The 21,627-nt window shown below is 38.8% G+C and overlaps 1 protein-coding gene across 3 annotated transcripts in view; it reads left to right on the top strand.

Moving 5' to 3' along the window:
* Nucleotides 1-21,627, top strand: part of LOC142683473 (beta-1,3-galactosyltransferase 5-like) — a 65,116-nt gene that overhangs the window by 8,474 nt on the left and 35,015 nt on the right. Inside the window, exon 1 of one of the 3 annotated variants that reach the window (XM_075847326.1) lies at nt 20,018-20,215. The exons of 1 other annotated variant lie outside the window; for it this stretch is intronic. Coding sequence is in view for 1 of the 2 variants with exons in the window: in XM_075847325.1 (XP_075703440.1) it covers nt 20,229-20,414 (186 nt within the window). In the remaining variant the exon portion in view is untranslated. One more of the 3 variants, XM_075847325.1, reaches the window with a different exon arrangement.

Raw genomic sequence — 21,627 nt, 5'->3', positions numbered from 1 at the left:
TTATATTCTCCTCCCCTGTAGTATTATATTGTTCTCCTCTGTAGTATTATATTGTTCTCCTCTGTAGTATTATATTCTCCTCCTCTGTAGTATTATATTCTCCTCCTCTGTAGTATTATATTCTCCTACTCTGTAGTATTATATTGTTCTCCTCTGTAGTATTATATTCTCCTTCTCTGTAGTATTATATTCTCCTTCTCTGTAGTATTATATTCTCCTCCTCTGTAGTATTATATTGTTCTCCTCTGTAGTATTATATTCTCCTCCTCTGTAGTATTATATCCTCCTCTATAGTATTATATTCTCCTCCCCTGTAGTATTGTATTGTTCTCCTCTGTAGTATTATATTGTTCTCCTCTGTAGTATTATATTCTCCTCCTCTGTAGTATTATATTGTTCTCCTCTGTAGTATTATATTCTCCTCCTCTGTAGTATTATATTCTCCCCCTCTGTAGTATTATATTCTCCTCTATAGTATTATATTCTCCTCCTCTGTAGTATTATATTCTCCTCCTCCTCTGTAGTATTGTATTCTCCTCCTCTGTAGTGTTATATTCTCCTCCTCTGTAGTATTATATTCTCCTCCTCTGTAGTATTATATTCTCCTCCTCTGTAGTTTTATATTCTCCCCTCTGTAGTATTATATTATCCTCCTCTGTAGTATTATATTCTCCTCCTCCTCTGTAGTATTATAGTCTCCTCCTCCTCTGTAGTATTATAGTCTCCTCCTCTGTAGTATTATTTTCTCCTCTTCCTCTGTAGTATTATATTCTCCTCCTCTGTAGTATTATATCCTCCTCTGTAGTATTATATTCTCCCCCTCAGTAGTATATTATTATCCTCCTCTGTAGTATTATAGTCTCCTCCTCTGTAGTATTATAGTCTCCTCCTCTGTAGTATTATATTCTCCTCCTCTGTAGTATTATATTATCCTCCTCTGTAGTATTATAGTCTCCTCCTCTGTAGTATTATATTCTCCTCCTCTGTAGTATTACATTTCCTCCTCTATAGTATTATATTCTCCTCCTCTGTAGTATTATATTATCCTCCTCTGTAGTATTATATTATCCTCCTCTGTAGTATTATAGTCTCCTCCTCTGTAGTATTACATTATTCTCCTCTGTAGTATTATATTCTCCTCCTCCTCTGTAGTATTATATTCTCCTCCTCCTCTGTAGTATTATATTCTCCTCCTCCTCCTCCTCTGTAGTATTATATTCTCCTCTTCTGTAGTATTATATTCTCCTCCTCCTCCTCTGTAGTATTATATTCTCCTCCTCTGTAGTATTATATTCTCCTCCTCCTCTGTAGTATTATATTCTCCTCCTCCTCTGTAGTATTATATTCTCCTCCTCCTCTCTGTAGTATTATATTCTCCTCCTCCTCTCTGTAGTATTATATTCTCCTCCTCCTCCTCTGTAGTATTATATTCTCCTCCTCCTCTCTGTAGTATTATATTCTCCTCCTCCTCTGTAGTATTATATTCTCCTCCTCTGTAGTATTATATTCTCCTCCTCCTCTGTAGTATTATATCCTCCTCCTCTATAGTATTATATTCTCCTCCTCCTCTGTAGTATTATAATATCCTCCTCTGTAGTATTATATTCTCCTCTTCCTCTGTAGTATTATATTCTTCTTCTCCTCCTCTGTGCTATTACATTCTCCTCCTCCTCTGTAGTATTATATTCTCCTCCTCTGTAGTATTATATTCTCCTCCTCCTCTGTAGTATTATATTATCCTCCTCTGTAGTATTATATTCTCCTCCTCTGTAGTATTATAGTCTCCTCCTCTGTAGTATTACATTATTCTCCTCTGTAGTATTATATTCTCCTCCTCCTCTGTAGTATTATATTCTCCTCCTCCTCTGTAGTATTATATTCTCCTCCTCCTCCTCTGTAGTATTATATTCTCCTCTTCTGTAGTATTACATTCTCCTCCTCTGTAGTATTATATTCTCCTCCTCTGTAGTATTATATTCTCCTCCTCCTCTGTAGTATTATATTCTCCTCCTCCTCTGTAGTATTATATTCTCCTCTTCCTCTTCCTCTGTAGTATTATATCCTCCTCCTCCTCCTCTGTAGTATTATATTCTCCTCCTCCTCTCTGTAGTATTATATTCTCCTCCTCCTCTGTAGTATTATATTCTCCTCCTCTGTAGTATTATATTCTCCTCCTCCTCTGTAGTATTATATCCTCCTCCTCTAGAGTATTATATTCTCCTCCTCCTCTGTAGTATTATAATATCCTCCTCTGTAGTATTATATTCCTCCTCCTCCTCTGTAGTATTATATTCTCCTCTTCCTCTGTAGTATTATATTCTACTTCTCCTTCTTCTCCTCCTCCTCCTCCTCCTCTGTAGTATTATATTCTCCTCCTCTGTAGTATTATATTCTCCTCCTCCTCCTCTCTGTAGTATTATATTCTCTTCCTCCTCTCTGTAGTATTATATTCTCATCCTCATCCTCTGTAGTATTATATTCTCCTCCTCTGTAGTATTATATTTTCCTCCTCTGTAGTATTATATTCTCCTCCTCTCTGTAATATTATATTCTCCTCCTCCTCTCTGTAGTATTATATTTTCCTCCTCTGTAGTATTATATTCTCCTCCTCCTCTGTAGTATTATATTATTCTCCTCCTCCTCCTCTGCAGTATTATATCCTCCTCCTCCTCCTCCTCCTCTGTAGTATTATATTCTCCTCCTCCTCTCTGTAGTATTATATTCTCCTCCTCCTCTCTGTAGTATTATATTCTCCTCCTCCTCTCTGTAGTATTATATTTTCCTCCACCTCCTCTGTAGTATTATACTCTCCTCCTCCTCTCTGTAGTTTTATATTTTCCTCCTCTGTAGTATTATACTCTCCTCCTCTGTAGTATTATATCCTCCTCCTCTGTAGTATTATATTCTCCTCCTCTGTAGTATTATATTCTCCTCCTCCTCTCTGTAGTATTATATTCTCCTCCTCCTCTCTGTAGTATTATATTCTCCTCCTCCTCTCTGTAGTATTATATTTTCCTCCACCTCCTCTGTAGTATTATACTCTCCTCCTCCTCTCTGTAGTTTTATATTTTCCTCCTCTGTAGTATTATACTCTCCTCCTCTGTAGTATTATATCCTCCTCCTCTGTAGTATTATATTCTCCTCCTCTGTAGTATTATATTCTCCTCCTCCTCTGTAGTATTATATTCTCCTCCTCCTCTCTGTAGTATTATATTCTCCTCCTCCTCTCTGTAGTATTATATTTTCCTCCTCTGTAGTATTATATTCTCCTCCTCCTCTGTAGTATTATATTATTCTCCTCCTCCTCCTCTGCAGTATTATATCCTCCTCCTCCTCCTCCTCTGTAGTATTATATTCTCCTCCTCCTCTCTGTAGTATTATATTCTCCTCCTCCTCTCTGTAGTATTATATTCTCCTCCTCCTCTCTGTAGTATTATATTTTCCTCCACCTCCTCTGTAGTATTATACTCTCCTCCTCCTCTCTGTAGTTTTATATTTTCCTCCTCTGTAGTATTATACTCTCCTCCTCTGTAGTATTATATCCTCCTCCTCTGTAGTATTATATTTTCCTCCTCTGTAGTATTATACTCTCCTCCTCTGTAGTATTATATCCTCCTCCTCTGTAGTATTATATTTTCCTCCTCTGTAGTATTATACTCTCATCCTCTGTAGTATTATATCCTCCTCCTCTGTAGTATTATATTCTCCTCCTCTGTAGTATTATATTTTCCTCCTCCTCTCTGTAGTATTATATTTTCCTCCTCCTCCTCTGTAGTATTATATTCTCCTCCTCCTCTCTGTAGTATTATATTTTCCTCCTCTGTAGTATTATATTCTCCTCCTCCTCTGTAGTATTATATTATTCTCCTCCTCCCCTGCAGTATTATATCCTCCTCCTCCTCCTCTGTAGTATTATATTCTCCTCCTCCTCTCTGTAGTATTATATTCTCCTCCTCCTCTCTGTAGTATTATATTCTCCTCCTCCTCTCTGTAGTATTATATTTTCCTCCTCCTCCTCTGTAGTATTATACTCTCCTCCTCCTCTCTGTAGTATTATATTCTCCTCCTCTGTAGTATTATATTCTCCTCCTCCTCCTCCTCTGTAGTATTATATTCTCCTCCTCTGTAGTATTATATTCTCCTCCTCCTCTGTAGTATTATATTCTCCTCCTCTGTAGTATTATATTTTCCTCCTCTGTAGTATTATATTCTCCTCCTCTCTGTAATATTATATTCTCCTCCTCCTCTCTGTAGTAGTATATTTTCCTCCTCTGTAGTATTATATTCTCCTCCTCCTCTGTGATATTATATTCTCCTCCTCCTCTCTGTAGTATTATATTCTCCTCCTCCTCTCTGTAGTATTATATTTTCCTCCTCTGTAGTATTATATTCTCCTCCCCCTTTCTGTAGTATTATATTTTCCTCCTCTGTAGTATTATATTCTCCTTCTCCTCCTCCTCCTCCTCCTCCTCCTCTTCTGTAGTATTATATTTTCCTCCTCTGTAGTATTATATTCTCCTCCTCTCTGTAGTATTATATTATCCTCCTCTGTAGTAGTATATTCTCCTCCTTCTCTGTAGTATTATATTCTCCTTCTCCTCCTCTTCCTCTGTAGTATTATATTCTCCTTCTTCTCCTCCTCCTCCTCCTCCTCCTCCTCTTCTGTAGTATTATATTTTCCTCCTCTGTAGTATTATATTCTCCTTCTCCTCCTCCTCCTCCTCCTCCTCCTCTGTAGTATTATATTCTCCTCCTCTTCTGTAGTATTATATTCTCCTCCTCCTCTCTGTAGTATTATATTTTCCTCCTCTGTAGTATTATATTCTCCTCCTCTGTAGTATTATATTCTCTTTCTCCTCCTCCTCCTCTTCTGTAGTATTATATTCTCCTCCTCTCTGTAGTATTATATCCTCCTCTCTGTAGTATTATATTTTACTCCTCTGTAGTATTATACTCTCCTCCTCTGTAGTATTATATTCTCCTCCTCTGTAGTATTACATTCTCCTCCTCTTCTGTAGTATTATATTCTCCTCCTCTTCTGTAGTATTATATTCTCCTCCTCTTCCTCTGTAGTATTATATTTTCCTCCTCTGTAGTATTATACTCTCCTCCTCTGTAGTATTATATCCTCCTCCTCTGTAGTATTATATCCTCCTCCTCTGTAGTATTATATTCTCCTCCTCCTCTCTGTAGTATTATATTTTCCTCCTCTGTAGTATTATATTCTCCTCCTCCTCTGTAGTATTATATTCTCCTCCTCTGTAGTATTATATCCTCCTCTGTAGTATTATATTCTCCCCCTCAGTAGTATTTTATTATCCTCCTCTGTAGTATTATAGTCTCCTCCTCTGTAGTATTATAGTCTCCTCCTCTGTAGTATTATATTCTCCTCCTCTGTAGTATTATATTATCCTCCTCTGTAGTATTATAGTCTCCTCCTCTGTAGTATTATATTCTCCTCCTCTGTAGTATTATATTATCCTCCTCTGTAGTATTATATTATCCTCCTCTGTAGTATTATAGTCTCCTCCTCTGTAGTATTACATTATTCTCCTCTGTAGTATTATATTCTCCTCCTCCTCTGTAGTATTATATTCTCCTCCTCCTCTGTAGTATTATATTCTCCTCCTCCTCCTCCTCCTCTGTAGTATTATATTCTCCTCTTCTGTAGTATTATATTCTCCTCCTCCTCCTCTGTAGTATTATATTCTCCTCCTCTGTAGTATTATATTCTCCTCCTCCTCTGTAGTAATATATTCTCCTCCTCCTCTGTAGTATTATATTCTCCTCCTCCTCTCTGTAGTATTATATTCTCCTCCTCCTCTCTGTAGTATTATATTCTCCTCCTCCTCCTCTGTAGTATTATATTCTCCTCCTCCTCTCTGTAGTATTATATTCTCCTCCTCCTCTGTAGTATTATATTCTCCTCCTCTGTAGTATTATATTCTCCTCCTCCTCTTTAGTATTATATCCTCCTCCTCTATAGTATTATATTCTCCTCCTCCTCTGTAGTATTATAATATCCTCCTCTGTAGTATTATATTCTCCTCTTCCTCTGTAGTATTATATTCTTCTTCTCCTCCTCTGTGCTATTACATTCTCCTCCTCCTCTGTAGTATTATATTCTCCTCCTCTGTAGTATTATATTCTCCTCCTCCTCTGTAGTATTATATTATCCTCCTCTGTAGTATTATATTCTCCTCCTCTGTAGTATTATAGTCTCCTCCTCTGTAGTATTACATTATTCTCCTCTGTAGTATTATATTCTCCTCCTCCTCTGTAGTATTATATTCTCCTCCTCCTCCTCTGTAGTATTATATTCTCCTCTTCTGTAGTATTACATTCTCCTCCTCTGTAGTATTATATTCTCCTCCTCTGTAGTATTATATTCTCCTCCTCCTCTGTAGTATTATATTCTCCTCTTCCTCTTCCTCTGTAGTATTATATCCTCCTCCTCCTCCTCTGTAGTATTATATTCTCCTCCTCCTCTCTGTAGTATTATATTCTCCTCCTCCTCTGTAGTATTATATTCTCCTCCTCTGTAGTATTATATTCTCCTCCTCCTCTGTAGTATTATATCCTCCTCCTCTAGAGTATTATATTCTCCTCCTCCTCTGTAGTATTATAATATCCTCCTCTGTAGTATTATATTCTCCTCCTCCTCTGTAGTATTATATTCTCCTCTTCCTCTGTAGTATTATATTCTACTTCTCCTTCTTCTCCTCCTCCTCCTCCTCCTCTGTAGTATTATATTCTCCTCCTCTGTAGTATTATATTTTCCTCCTCTGTAGTATTATATTCTCCTCCTCTCTGTAATATTATATTCTCCTCCTCCTCTCTGTAGTATTATATTTTCCTCCTCTGTAGTATTATATTCTCCTCCTCCTCTGTAGTATTATATTCTCTTCCTCCTCTCTGTAGTATTATATTCTCCTCCTCCTCTCTGTAGTATTATATTTTCCTCCTCTGTAGTATTATATTCTCCTCCTCCTCTGTAGTATTATATTCTCCTCCTCTGTAGTATTATATCCTCCTCTGTAGTATTATATTCTCCCCCTCAGTAGTATTTTATTATCCTCCTCTGTAGTATTATAGTCTCCTCCTCTGTAGTATTATAGTCTCCTCCTCTGTAGTATTATATTCTCCTCCTCTGTAGTATTATATTATCCTCCTCTGTAGTATTATAGTCTCCTCCTCTGTAGTATTATATTCTCCTCCTCTGTAGTATTACATTATCCTCCTCTATAGTATTATATTATCCTCCTCTGTAGTATTATATTATCCTCCTCTGTAGTATTATATTATCCTCCTCTGTAGTATTATAGTCTCCTCCTCTGTAGTATTACATTATTCTCCTCTGTAGTATTATATTCTCCTCCTCCTCTGTAGTATTATATTCTCCTCCTCCTCTGTAGTATTATATTCTCCTCCTCCTCCTCCTCCTCTGTAGTATTATATTCTCCTCTTCTGTAGTATTATATTCTCCTCCTCCTCCTCTGTAGTATTATATTCTCCTCCTCTGTAGTATTATATTCTCCTCCTCCTCTGTAGTAATATATTCTCCTCCTCCTCTGTAGTATTATATTCTCCTCCTCCTCTCTGTAGTATTATATTCTCCTCCTCCTCTCTGTAGTATTATATTCTCCTCCTCCTCCTCTGTAGTATTATATTCTCCTCCTCCTCTCTGTAGTATTATATTCTCCTCCTCCTCTGTAGTATTATATTCTCCTCCTCTGTAGTATTATATTCTCCTCCTCCTCTGTAGTATTATATCCTCCTCCTCTATAGTATTATATTCTCCTCCTCCTCTGTAGTATTATAATATCCTCCTCTGTAGTATTATATTCTCCTCTTCCTCTGTAGTATTATATTCTTCTTCTCCTCCTCTGTGCTATTACATTCTCCTCCTCCTCTGTAGTATTATATTCTCCTCCTCTGTAGTATTATATTCTCCTCCTCCTCTGTAGTATTATATTATCCTCCTCTGTAGTATTATATTCTCCTCCTCTGTAGTATTATAGTCTCCTCCTCTGTAGTATTACATTATTCTCCTCTGTAGTATTATATTCTCCTCCTCCTCTGTAGTATTATATTCTCCTCCTCCTCTGTAGTATTATATTCTCCTCCTCCTCCTCTGTAGTATTATATTCTCCTCTTCTGTAGTATTACATTCTCCTCCTCTGTAGTATTATATTCTCCTCGTCTGTAGTATTATATTCTCCTCCTCCTCTGTAGTATTATATTCTCCTCCTCCTCTGTAGTATTATATTCTCCTCTTCCTCTTCCTCTGTAGTATTATATCCTCCTCCTCCTCCTCTGTAGTATTATATTCTCCTCCTCCTCTCTGTAGTATTATATTCTCCTCCTCCTCTGTAGTATTATATTCTCCTCCTCTGTAGTATTATATTCTCCTCCTCCTCTGTAGTATTATATCCTCCTCCTCTAGAGTATTATATTCTCCTCCTCCTCTGTAGTATTATAATATCCTCCTCTGTAGTATTATATTCTCCTCCTCCTCTGTAGTATTATATTCTCCTCTTCCTCTGTAGTATTATATTCTACTTCTCCTTCTTCTCCTCCTCCTCCTCTGTAGTATTATATTCTCAACCACAAAAAAGGCCATACTCACTAGGTAGGTGGGTGGGTGAAAACCCGTTCCCATCAGGACGCAGACGGGTCAAAGAATGCTGCAGAAGGAGTGTGCATTAAATAGTGATAGCCCCTCCCACTAGTCTTGAGGGGAGTGGCGGACTAAGTGCTCAAAGGTGTGCGATAAATGTGTGTCAGTGTGGTGCTAAGGTGTGAATGGATGGTAAAAAATAAATATGTATGTATGAAAGTGTCAGAACTGTGTAATAATGTAATAAAAATAAATAAAATAAATGTGATGAATAGGGGTCAGTGCTGTGAATAGTACATGGAGTGTTAGTACTATGTGTAATACGTGGAGGGATAATGTGCTGGTCGTCAGGCATGGCGTATCTTGCCGAATAACAGCCTATTTGTAACGCCGCTAGTGTTAGCTAAAGCGGGCTGCTCTGCATTCCAAACCAAACGCCAGCACATCATGCCCTCCCAGCATATAAGACCCGGCTGCGTCCTGAAAAAAAGTGTAGTATACGTAGTAAGAAATATCCATGAAACATGGGGTATTAGTTGTTAATAGGCTGTTATTCGGCAAGATACGCCATGCCTGACGACCAGCACATTATCCCTCCACGTATTACACATAGTACTAACACCCCATGTACTATTCACAGCACTGACCCCTATTCATCACATTTATTTTATTTATTTTTATTACATTATTACACAGTTCTGACACTTTCATACATACATATTTATTTTTTACCATCCATTCACACCCTAGCACTACACTGACACACATTTATCGCACACCTTTGAGCACTTAGTCCGCCACTCCCCTCAAGACTAGTGGGAGGGGCTATCACTATTTAATGCACACTCCTTCTGCAGCATTCTTTGACCCGTCTGCGTCCTGATGGGAACGGGTTTTCACCCACCCACCTACCTAGTGAGTATGGCCTTTTTTGTGGTTTTGATATTTATGTCCCATTTTTTCTGTTTGAGTATTATATTCTCCTCCTCTGTAGTATTATATTCTCCTCCTCCTCCTCTCTGTAGTATTATATTCTCTTCCTCCTCTCTGTAGTATTATATTCTCATCCTCCTCCTCTGTAGTATTATATTCTCCTCCTCTGTAGTATTATATTTTCCTCCTCCTCTGTAGTATTATATTCTCCTCCTCTGTAGTATTATATTCTCCTCCTCTCTGTAATATTATATTCTCCTCCTCCTCTCTGTAGTATTATATTTTCCTCCTCTGTAGTATTATATTCTCCTCCTCCTCTGTAGTATTATATTCTCCTCCTCCTCTCTGTAGTATTATATTCTCCTCCTCCTCTCTGTAGTATTATATTTTCCTCCTCTGTAGTATTATATTCTCCTCCTCCTCTGTAGTATTATATTATTCTCCTCCTCCTCCTCTGCAGTATTATATCCTCCTCCTCCTCCTCCTCTGTAGTATTATATTCTCCTCCTCCTCTCTGTAGTATTATATTCTCCTCCTCCTCTCTGTAGTATTATATTCTCCTCCTCCTCTCTGTAGTATTATATTTTCCTCCACCTCCTCTGTAGTATTATACTCTCCTCCTCCTCTCTGTAGTTTTATATTTTCCTCCTCTGTAGTATTATACTCCCCTCCTCTGTAGTATTATATCCTCCTCCTCTGTAGTATTATATTCTCCTCCTCTGTAGTATTATATTTTCCTCCTCCTCTCTGTAGTATTATATTTTCCTCCTCCTCCTCTGTAGTATTATACTCTCCTCCTCTGTAGTATTATATCCTCCTCCTCTGTAGTATTATATTTTCCTCCTCTGTAGTATTATACTCTCCTCCTCTGTAGTATTATATCCTCCTCCTCTGTAGTATTATATTCTCCTCCTCTGTAGTATTATATTTTCCTCCTCCTCTCTGTAGTATTATATTTTCCTCCTCCTCCTCTGTAGTATTATATTCTCCTCCTCCTCTCTGTAGTATTATATTTTCCTCCTCTGTAGTATTATATTCTCCTCCTCCTCCTCCTCCTCCTCTGTAGTATTATATTCTCCTCCTCTGTAGTATTATATTCTCCTCCTCTGTAGTATTATATTCTCCTCCTCCTCTCTGTAGTATTATATTCTCCTCCTCCTCTCTGTAGTATTATATTTTCCTCCTCTGTAGTATTATATTCTCCTCCTCTGTAGTATTATATTCTCCTCCTCTGTAGTATTATATTCTCCTCCTCCTCTCTGTAGTATTATATTCTCCTCCTCCTCCTCTGTAGTATTATATTATTCTCCTCCTCCCCTGCAGTATTATATCCTCCTCCTCCTCCTCCTCTGTAGTATTATATTCTCCTCCTCCTCTCTGTAGTATTATATTCTCCTCCTCCTCTCTGTAGTATTATATTCTCCTCCTCCTCTCTGTAGTATTATATTTTCCTCCTCCTCCTCTGTAGTATTATACTCTCCTCCTCCTCTCTGTAGTATTATATTCTCCTCCTCTGTAGTATTATATTCTCCTCCTCCTCCTCTGTAGTATTATATTCTCCTCCTCTGTAGTATTATATTCTCCTCCTCCTCTGTAGTATTATATTCTCCTCCTCTGTAGTATTATATTTTCCTCCTCTGTAGTATTATATTCTCCTCCTCCTCTGTGATATTATATTCTCCTCCTCCTCTCTGTAGTATTATATTCTCCTCCTCCTCTCTGTAGTATTATATTTTCCTCCTCTGTAGTATTATATTCTCCTCCTCCTTTCTGTAGTATTATATTTTCCTCCTCTGTAGTATTATATTATCCTTCTCCTCCTCCTCCTCCTCCTCCTCCTCTTCTGTAGTATTATATTTTCCTCCTCTGTAGTATTATATTCTCCTCCTCTCTGTAGTATTATATTATCCTCCTCTGTAGTAGTATATTCTCCTCCTTCTCTGTAGTATTATATTCTCCTTCTCCTCCTCTTCCTCTGTAGTATTATATTCTCCTTCTCCTCCTCTTCCTCTGTAGTATTATATTCTCCTTCTTCTCCTCCTCCTCCTCCTCCTCTTCTGTAGTATTATATTTTCCTCCTCTGTAGTATTATATTCTCCTTCTCCTCCTCCTCCTCCTCCTCCTCCTCCTCCTCTGTAGTATTATATTCTCCTCCTCTTCTGTAGTATTATATTCTCCTCCTCCTCTCTGTAGTATTATATTTTCCTCCTCTGTAGTATTATATTCTCCTCCTCTGTAGTATTATATTCTCTTTCTCCTCCTCCTCCTCTTCTGTAGTATTATATTCTCCTCCTCTCTGTAGTATTATATCCTCCTCTCTGTAGTATTATATTTTACTCCTCTGTAGTATTACATTCTCCTCCTCCTCTGTAGTATTATATTCTCCTCCTCTGTAGTATTACATTCTCCTCCTCTTCTGTAGTATTATATTCTCCTCCTCTTCTGTAGTATTATATTCTCCTCCTCTTCCTCTGTAGTAATATATTTTCGTCCTCTGTAGTATTATACTCTCCTCCTCTGTAGTATTATATCCTCCTCCTCTGTAGTATTACATCCTCCTCCTCTGTAGTATTATATTCTCCTCCTCCTCTGTAGTATTAGGCTGGGTTCACACGTGGCGGAATTTCACTTAAATTAATCCGCAGCGGAGCCGTTTGTCCATTGACTTCCACTTTAATTTAGCAGTGTTCGTTTAGACGATGCGTAAAATTCCGCTGCGGAGCATAGGCTGCGGAGCGGAATTTGGTGTCCGCAGCATGCTCTGTCTGTTGCGGAGCAGTGGCGGACTCATGGCGGAATTTCTCCATTGACTTCAATGGAGATTCTAATTTCCGCAATGAAGTCCGCAGCTGTCATGCACATGTTATGTGTGCTGCGGATGCGTCTTGCTTTTTTAACTTGACATTTCTTCATTCTGGCTGGACCTATGTATTTCTAGGTCTACAGCCAGACTGAGGAAGTCAATGGGGCTCCCGTAATGACGGGAGCGTTGCTAGGAGACGTCTGTAAATAGTCACTGTCCAGGGTGCTGAAAGAGTTAAGCGATCGGCAGTAACTGTTTCTGCACCCGGGACAGTGACTACCGATCCCAATATACAGCAACCTGGAAAAAAATATAAGTTCATACTTACCGAGAACTCCCTGCTTCTGTCTCCAGTCCGGCCTCCCAGGATGACGTTTCAGTCTAAGTGACGGCTGCAGCCAATCACAGGCCAAGCACAGGCTGCAGCGGTCACATGGACTGGCGCGTCATCCAGGGAGGTCGGGCTGGATGCCGAAAGAGGGACGCGTCACCAAGACAACGGCCGGTAAGTATGAAATTCGTTTACTTTCACCAGGGAAAGTGCTGTCCCTTCTCTCTATCCTGCACTGATAGGGAGAAGGGAAGCACTTTTCCCGCAGTCCGCAGCAGCTAGTCCGCATCAATTTTCTGCACATTTTGGGCAGATCCGCAGCCGTAATCCGCAACCCGGATTAGGTGCGGCATTGATGCGGACAGTTGCGGAGGAAATCCGCCACGTGTGGCCATGCCCTTATACTCTCCTCCTCTGTAGTATTATATCCTCCTCCTCTGTAGTATTATATTCACCTTCTCCTCCTCCTCCTCCTCCTCCTCTTCTATAGTATTATATTCTCCTCCTCTTCCTCTCTGTAGTAGTATTATATTTTCCTCCTCTGTAGTATTATACTCTCCTCCTCTGTAGTATTATATTTTCCTCCTCTGTAGTATTATATTCTCCTCCTCCTCTCTGTAGTATTATATTTTCCTCCTCTGTAGTATTATCTTCTCCTTCTCCTCCTCCTCCTCCTCTTCCTCCTCTTCTGTAGTATTATATTTTCCTCCTCTGTAGTATTATATTCTCCTTCTCCTCCTCCTCCTCCTCCTCCTCTTCTGTAGTATTATATTCTCCTCCTCCTCTGTAGTATTATATTCTCCTTCTCCTCCTCCTCCTCTGTAGTATTATATTCTCCTCCTCTGTAGTATTATATTATCCTCCTCTGTAATATTATATTCTCCTCCTTCTCTGTAGTATTATATTCTCCTCCTCCTCTCTGTAGTATTATATTTTCCTCCTCTGTAGTAGTATATTCTCCTCCTCTGTAGTATTATATTCTCCTTCTCCTCCTCCTCCTCTGTAGTATTATATCCTCCTCCTCTGTAGTATTATATCCTCCTCCTCTGTAGTATTATATCCTCCTCCTCTGTAGTATTATATTCTTCTCCTCTGTAGTATTATATCCTCCTCCTCCTCTGTAATATTATATTCTCCTCCTCCTCTCAGTAGTATTATATTATCCTCCTCTGTAGTATTACATTATTCTCCTCCTCTGTAGTATTATATTTTCCTCCTCTGTAGTATTATATTCTCCTTCTCCTCCTCCTCCTCCTCTTCTGTAGTATTATATTCTCCTCCTTCTCTGTAGTATTATATTCTCCTTCTCCTCCTCCTCCTCTGTAGTATTATATTCTCCTCGTCTGTAGTATTATATTCTCCTCCTCCTCTCTGTAATATTATATTCTCCTCCTCCTCTCTGTAGTATTATATTCTCCTCCTCCTCCTCCTCTGTAGTATTATATTCTCCTCCTCTGTAGTATTATATTCTCCTCCTCCTCCTCCTCTGTAGTATTATATTCTCCTCTTCTGTAGTATTATATTCTCCTCCTCTGTAGTATTATATTATCCTCCTCTGTAATATTATATTCTCCTCCTTCTCTGTAGTATTATATTCTCCTCCTCCTCTCTGTAGTGTTATATTTTCCTCCTCTGTAGTATTATATCCTCCTCTCTGTAGTATTATATTTTCCTCCTCTGTAGTATTATATTCTCCTCCTCTGTAGTATTATATTCTCCTTCATCTCCTCCTCCTCTGTAGTATTATATTCTCCTCCTCTGTAGTATTATATTCTCCTTCATCTCCTCCTCCTCTGTAGTATTATATTCTTCTCCTCTGTAGTATTATATTCTCCTCCTCCTCTGTAGTATTATATTCTCCTCCTCCTCTGTAGTATTATATTCTCCTCCTCCTCCTCTGTAGTATTATATTCTTCTCCTCTGTAGTGTTATATTCTCCTCCTCCTCTGTAATATTATATTCTCCTCCTCCTCTGTAGTATTATATTATCCTCCTCTGTAGTATTACATTATTCTCCTCCTCCTCTGTAGTATTATATTATCCTCCTCTGTAGTATTATATTCTCCTCCTCCTCTGTAGTATTATATTATCCTCCTCTGTAGTGTTATATTCTCCTCCTCCTCTGTAGTATTATATTATCCTCCTCTGTAGTATTACATTATTCTCCTCCTCCTCTGTAGTATTATATTCTCCTCCTCCTCTGTAGTATTATATTCTTCTCCTCTGTAGTGTTATATTCTCCTCCTCCTCTGTAGTATTATATTCTTCTCCTCTGTAGTATTATATTCTCCTCCTCCTCTGTAGTATTATATTCTCCTCCTCCTCTGTAGTATTATATTCTTCTCCTCTGTAGTGTTATATTCTCCTCCTCCTCTGTAGTATTATATTCTCCTCCTCCTCTGTAGTATTATATTATCCTCCTCTGTAGTATTACATTATTCTCCTCCTCCTCTGTAGTATTATATTATCCTCCTCTGTAGTATTACATTATTCTCCTCCTCCTCTGTAGTATTATATTATCCTCCTCTGTAGTATTACATTATTCTCCTCTGTAGTATTATATTATCCTCCTCTGTAGTATTACATTCTCCCCCTCTGTAGTATTATACTCTCCTCCTCTGTAGTATTATATTCTCCTTCTCCTCCTCCTCCTCCTCTTCTTTAGCATTATATTCTCCTCCTCTGTGTTGATTACTTAGGGTATGTTCACACGGCTTATTTTCGGCAATTTTTCGGGCCGTAAACTCCCGGAAAACGGCCGAAAAATCAGAAGCAGAACGCCTCCAAGCATCTGCCCATTGATTTCAATGGGAAAAACAGCATTCTGTTCCGACGGGCCATTTTTTTTACGTGGCCGTTTTTAAAAAAACAGCCGCGAAAAAGAAATGCAGGTCACTTCTTCAGCCGTTTTTGGATCCGTTTTTCATAGACTCTATAGAAAAATAGCTCCAAAAATGGGCGTAAAAAAACGATGCGAAAAACGCTGCGAAAAACGCAAGCGGCTTAATAAAACGACTGAAAATCAGGAGCTGTTTTTCCTTGAAAACAGCTCCATATTTTCAGACATTTTTGAGTTTGCGTGTGAACATACCCTTACAGAGCTTAGTATCATCTGCAAATACTGAAATGATACTCTGTAATCCCTCTACAAGGTCATTAATAATCAAATTAAAAAGACGAGGGCCCAATACTGCCCCCTGTGGATTAAAAGGGAAAGAGATGGCGCTCCATATTATGGAACCTTATTGGGTTTGGATGGAAGTGCGGACCTGGTCCGGATATGCTGCGCCGGCACAGCTCTGCAGATAGGTGAATAGGCTGAAACGACGCACGCTGCTGCCGGTACCGGATCCGCGAGCAACGTCCGTAATCTGATGCCAACAATAGGAAGAAAACGGGCAATTGTAGCGCTGTGGTAATTGTGACCCACTCTGAAGATTTACCATTAACCCTTTCCTGCAAAAAGACGTGCCAGGTACATCATAGAGCGAGGGGTGATGTATACAGCGGGCTCACGCACTGCGACCGCTCCATACACTCCGTAATTCGCTGTTCCTGGCCTATTAACCCCTTAAATGCTGCGTCAATCGTAACCGCAACATCTAAGGGGTTTAAAAAGACATGGGGTCTGACCGCTCATCACTCGATGATTGTCATGGCAGCCTGTGGGTCTAATGAAAGCCCCATGACTGCCTTCTGTCTGCCTCTGCTAAGCCCTGGCAGAATCCTGTAAAAATGACTATACACTGTAATACATTAGTATCTGACGATCGCTGGTTCAAGTCCCCTAGGGGGACTAAAAAAAAATGGCGCAATCGCTGTTTTTTGCCCATTTGACCTCACAAAGAGTTTTATTTTTCCGTTTCCCACTACATTACACGGTGACATGAAAAACTACAACTCGTCCCGCAAAAAAAAAGCCCCGTACGGCTATGTCGATGAAAAAAAAACAAAAAGGTTATGGCTTTTGGAAGACGGGGAGGAAAAAAACAAAAATAAAAAAAATGACAATGCGGCGGGAAAGGGTTAATAACCCTCTGTTTTCTATCACGGAAGCCTCATGTACCCGACCGTAGTGTATATTTACTGTCCAGATAGGTCATCCGTATATCTGGCGCGCTGTCCGCAAATATGGCCCGTAGTGCATCCGTCCCGAACACACATACAGAAATATAGAAATAAATGGGTCCGCAGATTTTCCATAATTACGGATAAAAACTACGATCATGGGGCCTAGGGCAGTAACCCAATAACACATATTTTCCCCCGACATCTTTGATTAAATATATTTGGAATTCAGTAAAAAAATATAGGAGGTTTATAGACGACAAAGAGATAGTAAAAAAAATATAAAAAAAAATTCAAAAACAGTAAGGCCCTGTTCACACAGAGTTTTTTGCTGCGGTTTTTGCTGTGGAAACCGCAGGAAAAAAATACGGCAAAAAACGGTCGAAATCGACTTCTATTGATTTCAAAGGGAGGTGGAGGCGTTTTTTTCCCGTGAGCAAAAAAAACGCTTGCGGGAAAAAGTAGCGACATGCCCTTTCTTGAGCCATTTTCCGCCTCCAAAACCCTATTGAAATCAATGGGAGACGGACATAAATGAATTTTTTTACGTGTATTTTTACGCATTTTTCTGCAAAAATGCACGCGGTTGTTCCCTCTGTCCGTTAAAGGCCCAGTTTATACTGAGTTTATTTACACAGAAACCGCGTCGGAAAACGCGTCAAACAACAGCCGAAAATGCCTCCCATTGATTTCGAAGGGCAGTGGAGGCGTTTTTTTCCCACAAGAGGAAAAACCATCTTGCGAGAAAAAGAAGCGGCACGCCCTGTCTTCGGGCGTTTACGTCTCTGACCTCCCATTGTCATCAATGGGAGGCAGAGAAAACCTATTTCGCTGCGTTTTTACCCATCGGTGCTCAATGGCCGCAGGCGAAAAACGCGGCAAACGGCGTGCAGGCAGATCAAAATCTGCCTTAAAATTCCAAACGGAATTTTGAGGCAGAATTTTCTGCCTTCAAAAAACTCAGTGTGAACATTCCCGAAAAGGAGGTAGCTTAAAAAAAAAACTAAAATAAAACGTGCCAAAAATCGCGCCCAAAAATATATGGCCTCACTTTTGTAGAGACATTTTTGTTCACATGCTAAAAAATAAAAAAATAAACCCTGTTCTTTAATTAAAAAAAAAAGAAATAAAAAAAATATAAAACTGGAACAAAAATGACAAAGGTTTCGGTCGATGAAAGACGAAAAGTCAAAAAAGTTAAAAATAGCTCTGACCCTAAAGGTTCTCATTGAGCAGGAAGTGTGGCAGGGAGAGGGTTAAGGCAGCGAAGGTTGTGCAGTAAAGCAGGTTAATGTTAACGATATTGTGACAGGACCGTCACCGGTATTTTACCTCACATTCCTGCCGCCCTGCCGCTTCCTGCTTATAAAAACCCGACGGATCCCGGGAAACTTCACACAGAGCAGCGGCTGCAGGACACGGCAGGTACAGTCCATTCATTTAAAAAAAAAAATATTCAAATTTTTTTGACAAAATTGCCTTTACAATTTTAAGTAGCAATTTTTTATTTTATTTGAAAAGTTAAATAATCAAATAAAATTCAGTGTTTACATTTTTTATTTCAATTTTTTTTTTTGCTATATTTTTTATAATACCGTGTTACATTATGAATGCATCGTTGCGAACAATTTGGGGATTATAAATCGTAATAAATATATAGTTTATTGACATTTACAAGCGACAGGTGTGGAATTTTGTATTTTGGAACTTATTATTACAATTTCACTTGCGTCAATGTTACTGGCAGAATTCCTTGTGTGTCTACGGCCAAAAAGATCCCCAAAAAAATGATCTATTATTGTAAAAAAAAATGATCAAAAACTAATCAAAAAGCAAAAAATTGTGTTCATATTTTTCCTTTATCTATCAGTCGAAATTTGATCCATTGCTTGAATTTTTTTTTTCAATTTTTAGTAATTTTTTTATCAAACGAATCACAAAACATTCATATTTTTCTTTTATATATCAGTCGAAATTTCAACCATTGCTTGGAATTATTTTTTTTAATTTTGAGTAATCTTTTTATATCAAAAATGTATCACAAAGCAAAAGATTTTGTTTGTATTTTTCCTTTTATCAGTCGAAATTCGTTTCATTGCTTGGAATTTTTTATTACATTTTTAGTAATTTCGTTTTTTTACTGGGAATTTCTTATGTGGGGTATTAAATATTTGATACCAGCCGTGGTTGGGGGCGCGTGTTTTGCGAATGCCACTTACGCAATAAATTTTCCAAAAATTTTCCGTAATTCTCATGTTCGACTCGACGTCTTTCCATTTTTATTATATCACATTGTGTAATCTATTTCTCTAAGGCTCTGTTCACACGCTTAAGAAAATACGACTGAAAATACGGCGCTGAAGGGAAAACGGCTCCTGATTTTCATCCGTTTTTTTAAGCAACTTGCGTCTTTTACGGCCGTTTTTGGAGCTGTTTTTCTATAAAGTCAATGATTTAAGGCTCCTAAAAATGGCTGAAGAAGTGACATGCGCTTCTTTTTCGCTGGCGTTGTTTAACGTGGCCGCGCCGTCGGAACCGAACGCCGTTTTTCCCATTGAAATCAACGTGCAGATGTTTCGAGGCGTTCTGTTTCCGATTTTTCAGCCGTTTTTAAGGAGGTTTACGGCTTAAAATAGCCCTGTGTGAATATACCCGAACCGGTAAAGATCTGGGGATGGGAATTTACTGCCGAGTGTTAACATTTTTGTCTTCGAGAGACTATTTCCACATCGTATGGACTATGATCGAGGAATAAGATAATAATTGCATATTACGGTGAGTGCCGCGAATATTGAAGATAAGTAACATCTTTGTAGCCGCTCGGGATTTGATACATTGTAGCAAAAAATAAAAAACACATTGAGAAAAGACCAAAAATCAGAAGGTGCAAGAAGAATACATTGTAACGAATGTCCTGACCCCGCAATCATATCAGCCCCGGCTAATAACCTGTATGACCAGTGTGAAACCCGAGCACCCGGGCCGTCCGCAACCTGCACAAATCACTCACCATAGGATTATCTCAGGAACAAAGTGCGACAAAGTGCCTGAAACCTCGTGTACCGAAACCCTCCCCCGCAATCATCGCCCTATGGACGGCGGCTGCCATTATCTCAATGAGAAATGTTTAAAGAAACAACAAAAAAAAATGAAAAAAGGAGAAAGTGACTGTAGAGGGCGCTATTACACCTGCAAAGATACAACACCGGCCATGAGGACTTCAGCTGCGACTTCTGAGGATTACATGTATGGGGAACGAGAGGTTAATGTACACTATATGGAGAAAAGTATGTGCCCCCTCTTCATCATTGTATTCCGGTGTTTCCTCCATCCCCCCGGTGTATAACATCCGACATGCGCCCTGCAGTCACTTTAGAGACATTAGTGACAGGACGGGTCGTTAGAAAGAGATCAGTGACCTCCAGCGCGGTCCTGTAATAGGACGTCACCGGTGTAACAGGTCAGTTCCGGAAATGTCTTCCCTCCCTGATATTCCACCATCACCTGTGTCTGATATCATTGTAAAGTGGAAGGAACCTCAGCCACGAAGTGCAGACCACGTAACGTTACAGAGCGGGGGGCCGAGTGCTGAGGAGCAAGTGGAGAAAAGTCACCAACACCCCGCTGACTCCATAACTGCAGAGTACAGACCTCCTCTGGTATTAACAACCGCACACTGTTCCCGGGAGCTTCATGGCATAGGGGCCGGGCAGCTGCATGCCAGCCGAACATCACCAAGCACAATGACAAGCGTCAGATGGAGGGGGTAAAGCCGCCGCCACTGGACGCTGGAGCAGCGTGTTCTGTGGAGTGACGCTTCCTTAGGAAGTGTGATGAGGAGTAAAACTATTATAGTAGTTATATTCTTGTATATAGGGGGCAGTATTATAGTAGTTATATTCTTGTATATAGGGGCAGTATTATAGTAGTTATAGTCTTGTATATAAGAGTGGTATTATAGTAGTTATATTCTTGTATATAGGGGGCAGTATTATAGTAGTTATATTCTTGTATATAGGGGGCAGTATTATAGTAGTTATATTCTTGTATATAGGAGCAGTATTATAGTAGTTATATTCTTGTATATAGGGGGCAGTATTATAGTAGTTATATTCTTGTATATAGGAGCAGTATTATAGTAGTTATATTCTTGTATATAGGAGCAGTATTATAGTAGTTATATTCTTGTATATAGAGGGCAGTATTATAGTAGTTATATTCTTGTATATAGGAGCAGTATTATAGTAGTTATATTCTTGTATATAGGAGCAGTATTATAGTAGTTATATTCTTGTATATAGGGGGCAGTATTATAGTAGTTATATTCTTGTATATAGGGGCAGTATTATAGTAGTTATATTCTTGTATATAGGGGGCAGTATTATAGTAGTTATATTCTTGTATATAGGAGCAGTATTATAGTAGTTATATTCTTGTATATAGGGGGCAGTATTATAGTAGTTATATTCTTGTATATAGGGGGCAGTATTATAGTAGTTATATTCTTGTATATAGGGGCACAGTATTATAGTAGTTATATTCTTGTATATAGGAGCAGTATTATAGTAGTTATATTCTTGTATATAGGGAGCAGTGTTATAGTAGTTATATTCTTGTATATAGGGGCAGTATTATAGTCGTTATATTCTTGTATATAGGGAGCAGTATTATAGTAGTTATATTCTTGTATATTCGAGCAGTATTATAGTAGTTATATTCTTGTATATAGGGGCAGTATTATAGTGGTTATATTCTTGTATATAGGGGGCAGTATTATAGTAGTTATATTCTTGTATATAGGAGCAGTATTATAGTAGTTATATTCTTGTATATTCGAGCAGTATTATAGTAGTTATATTCTTGTATATAGGG

Source organism: Rhinoderma darwinii (genome assembly GCF_050947455.1).
Source record: "Rhinoderma darwinii isolate aRhiDar2 chromosome 3 unlocalized genomic scaffold, aRhiDar2.hap1 SUPER_3_unloc_2, whole genome shotgun sequence".
NCBI lineage: Eukaryota > Metazoa > Chordata > Amphibia > Anura > Rhinodermatidae > Rhinoderma > Rhinoderma darwinii.
The sequence above is the reverse complement of the archived record's forward strand: the minus strand, read 5'-3'. Positions and strand labels throughout refer to the sequence as shown.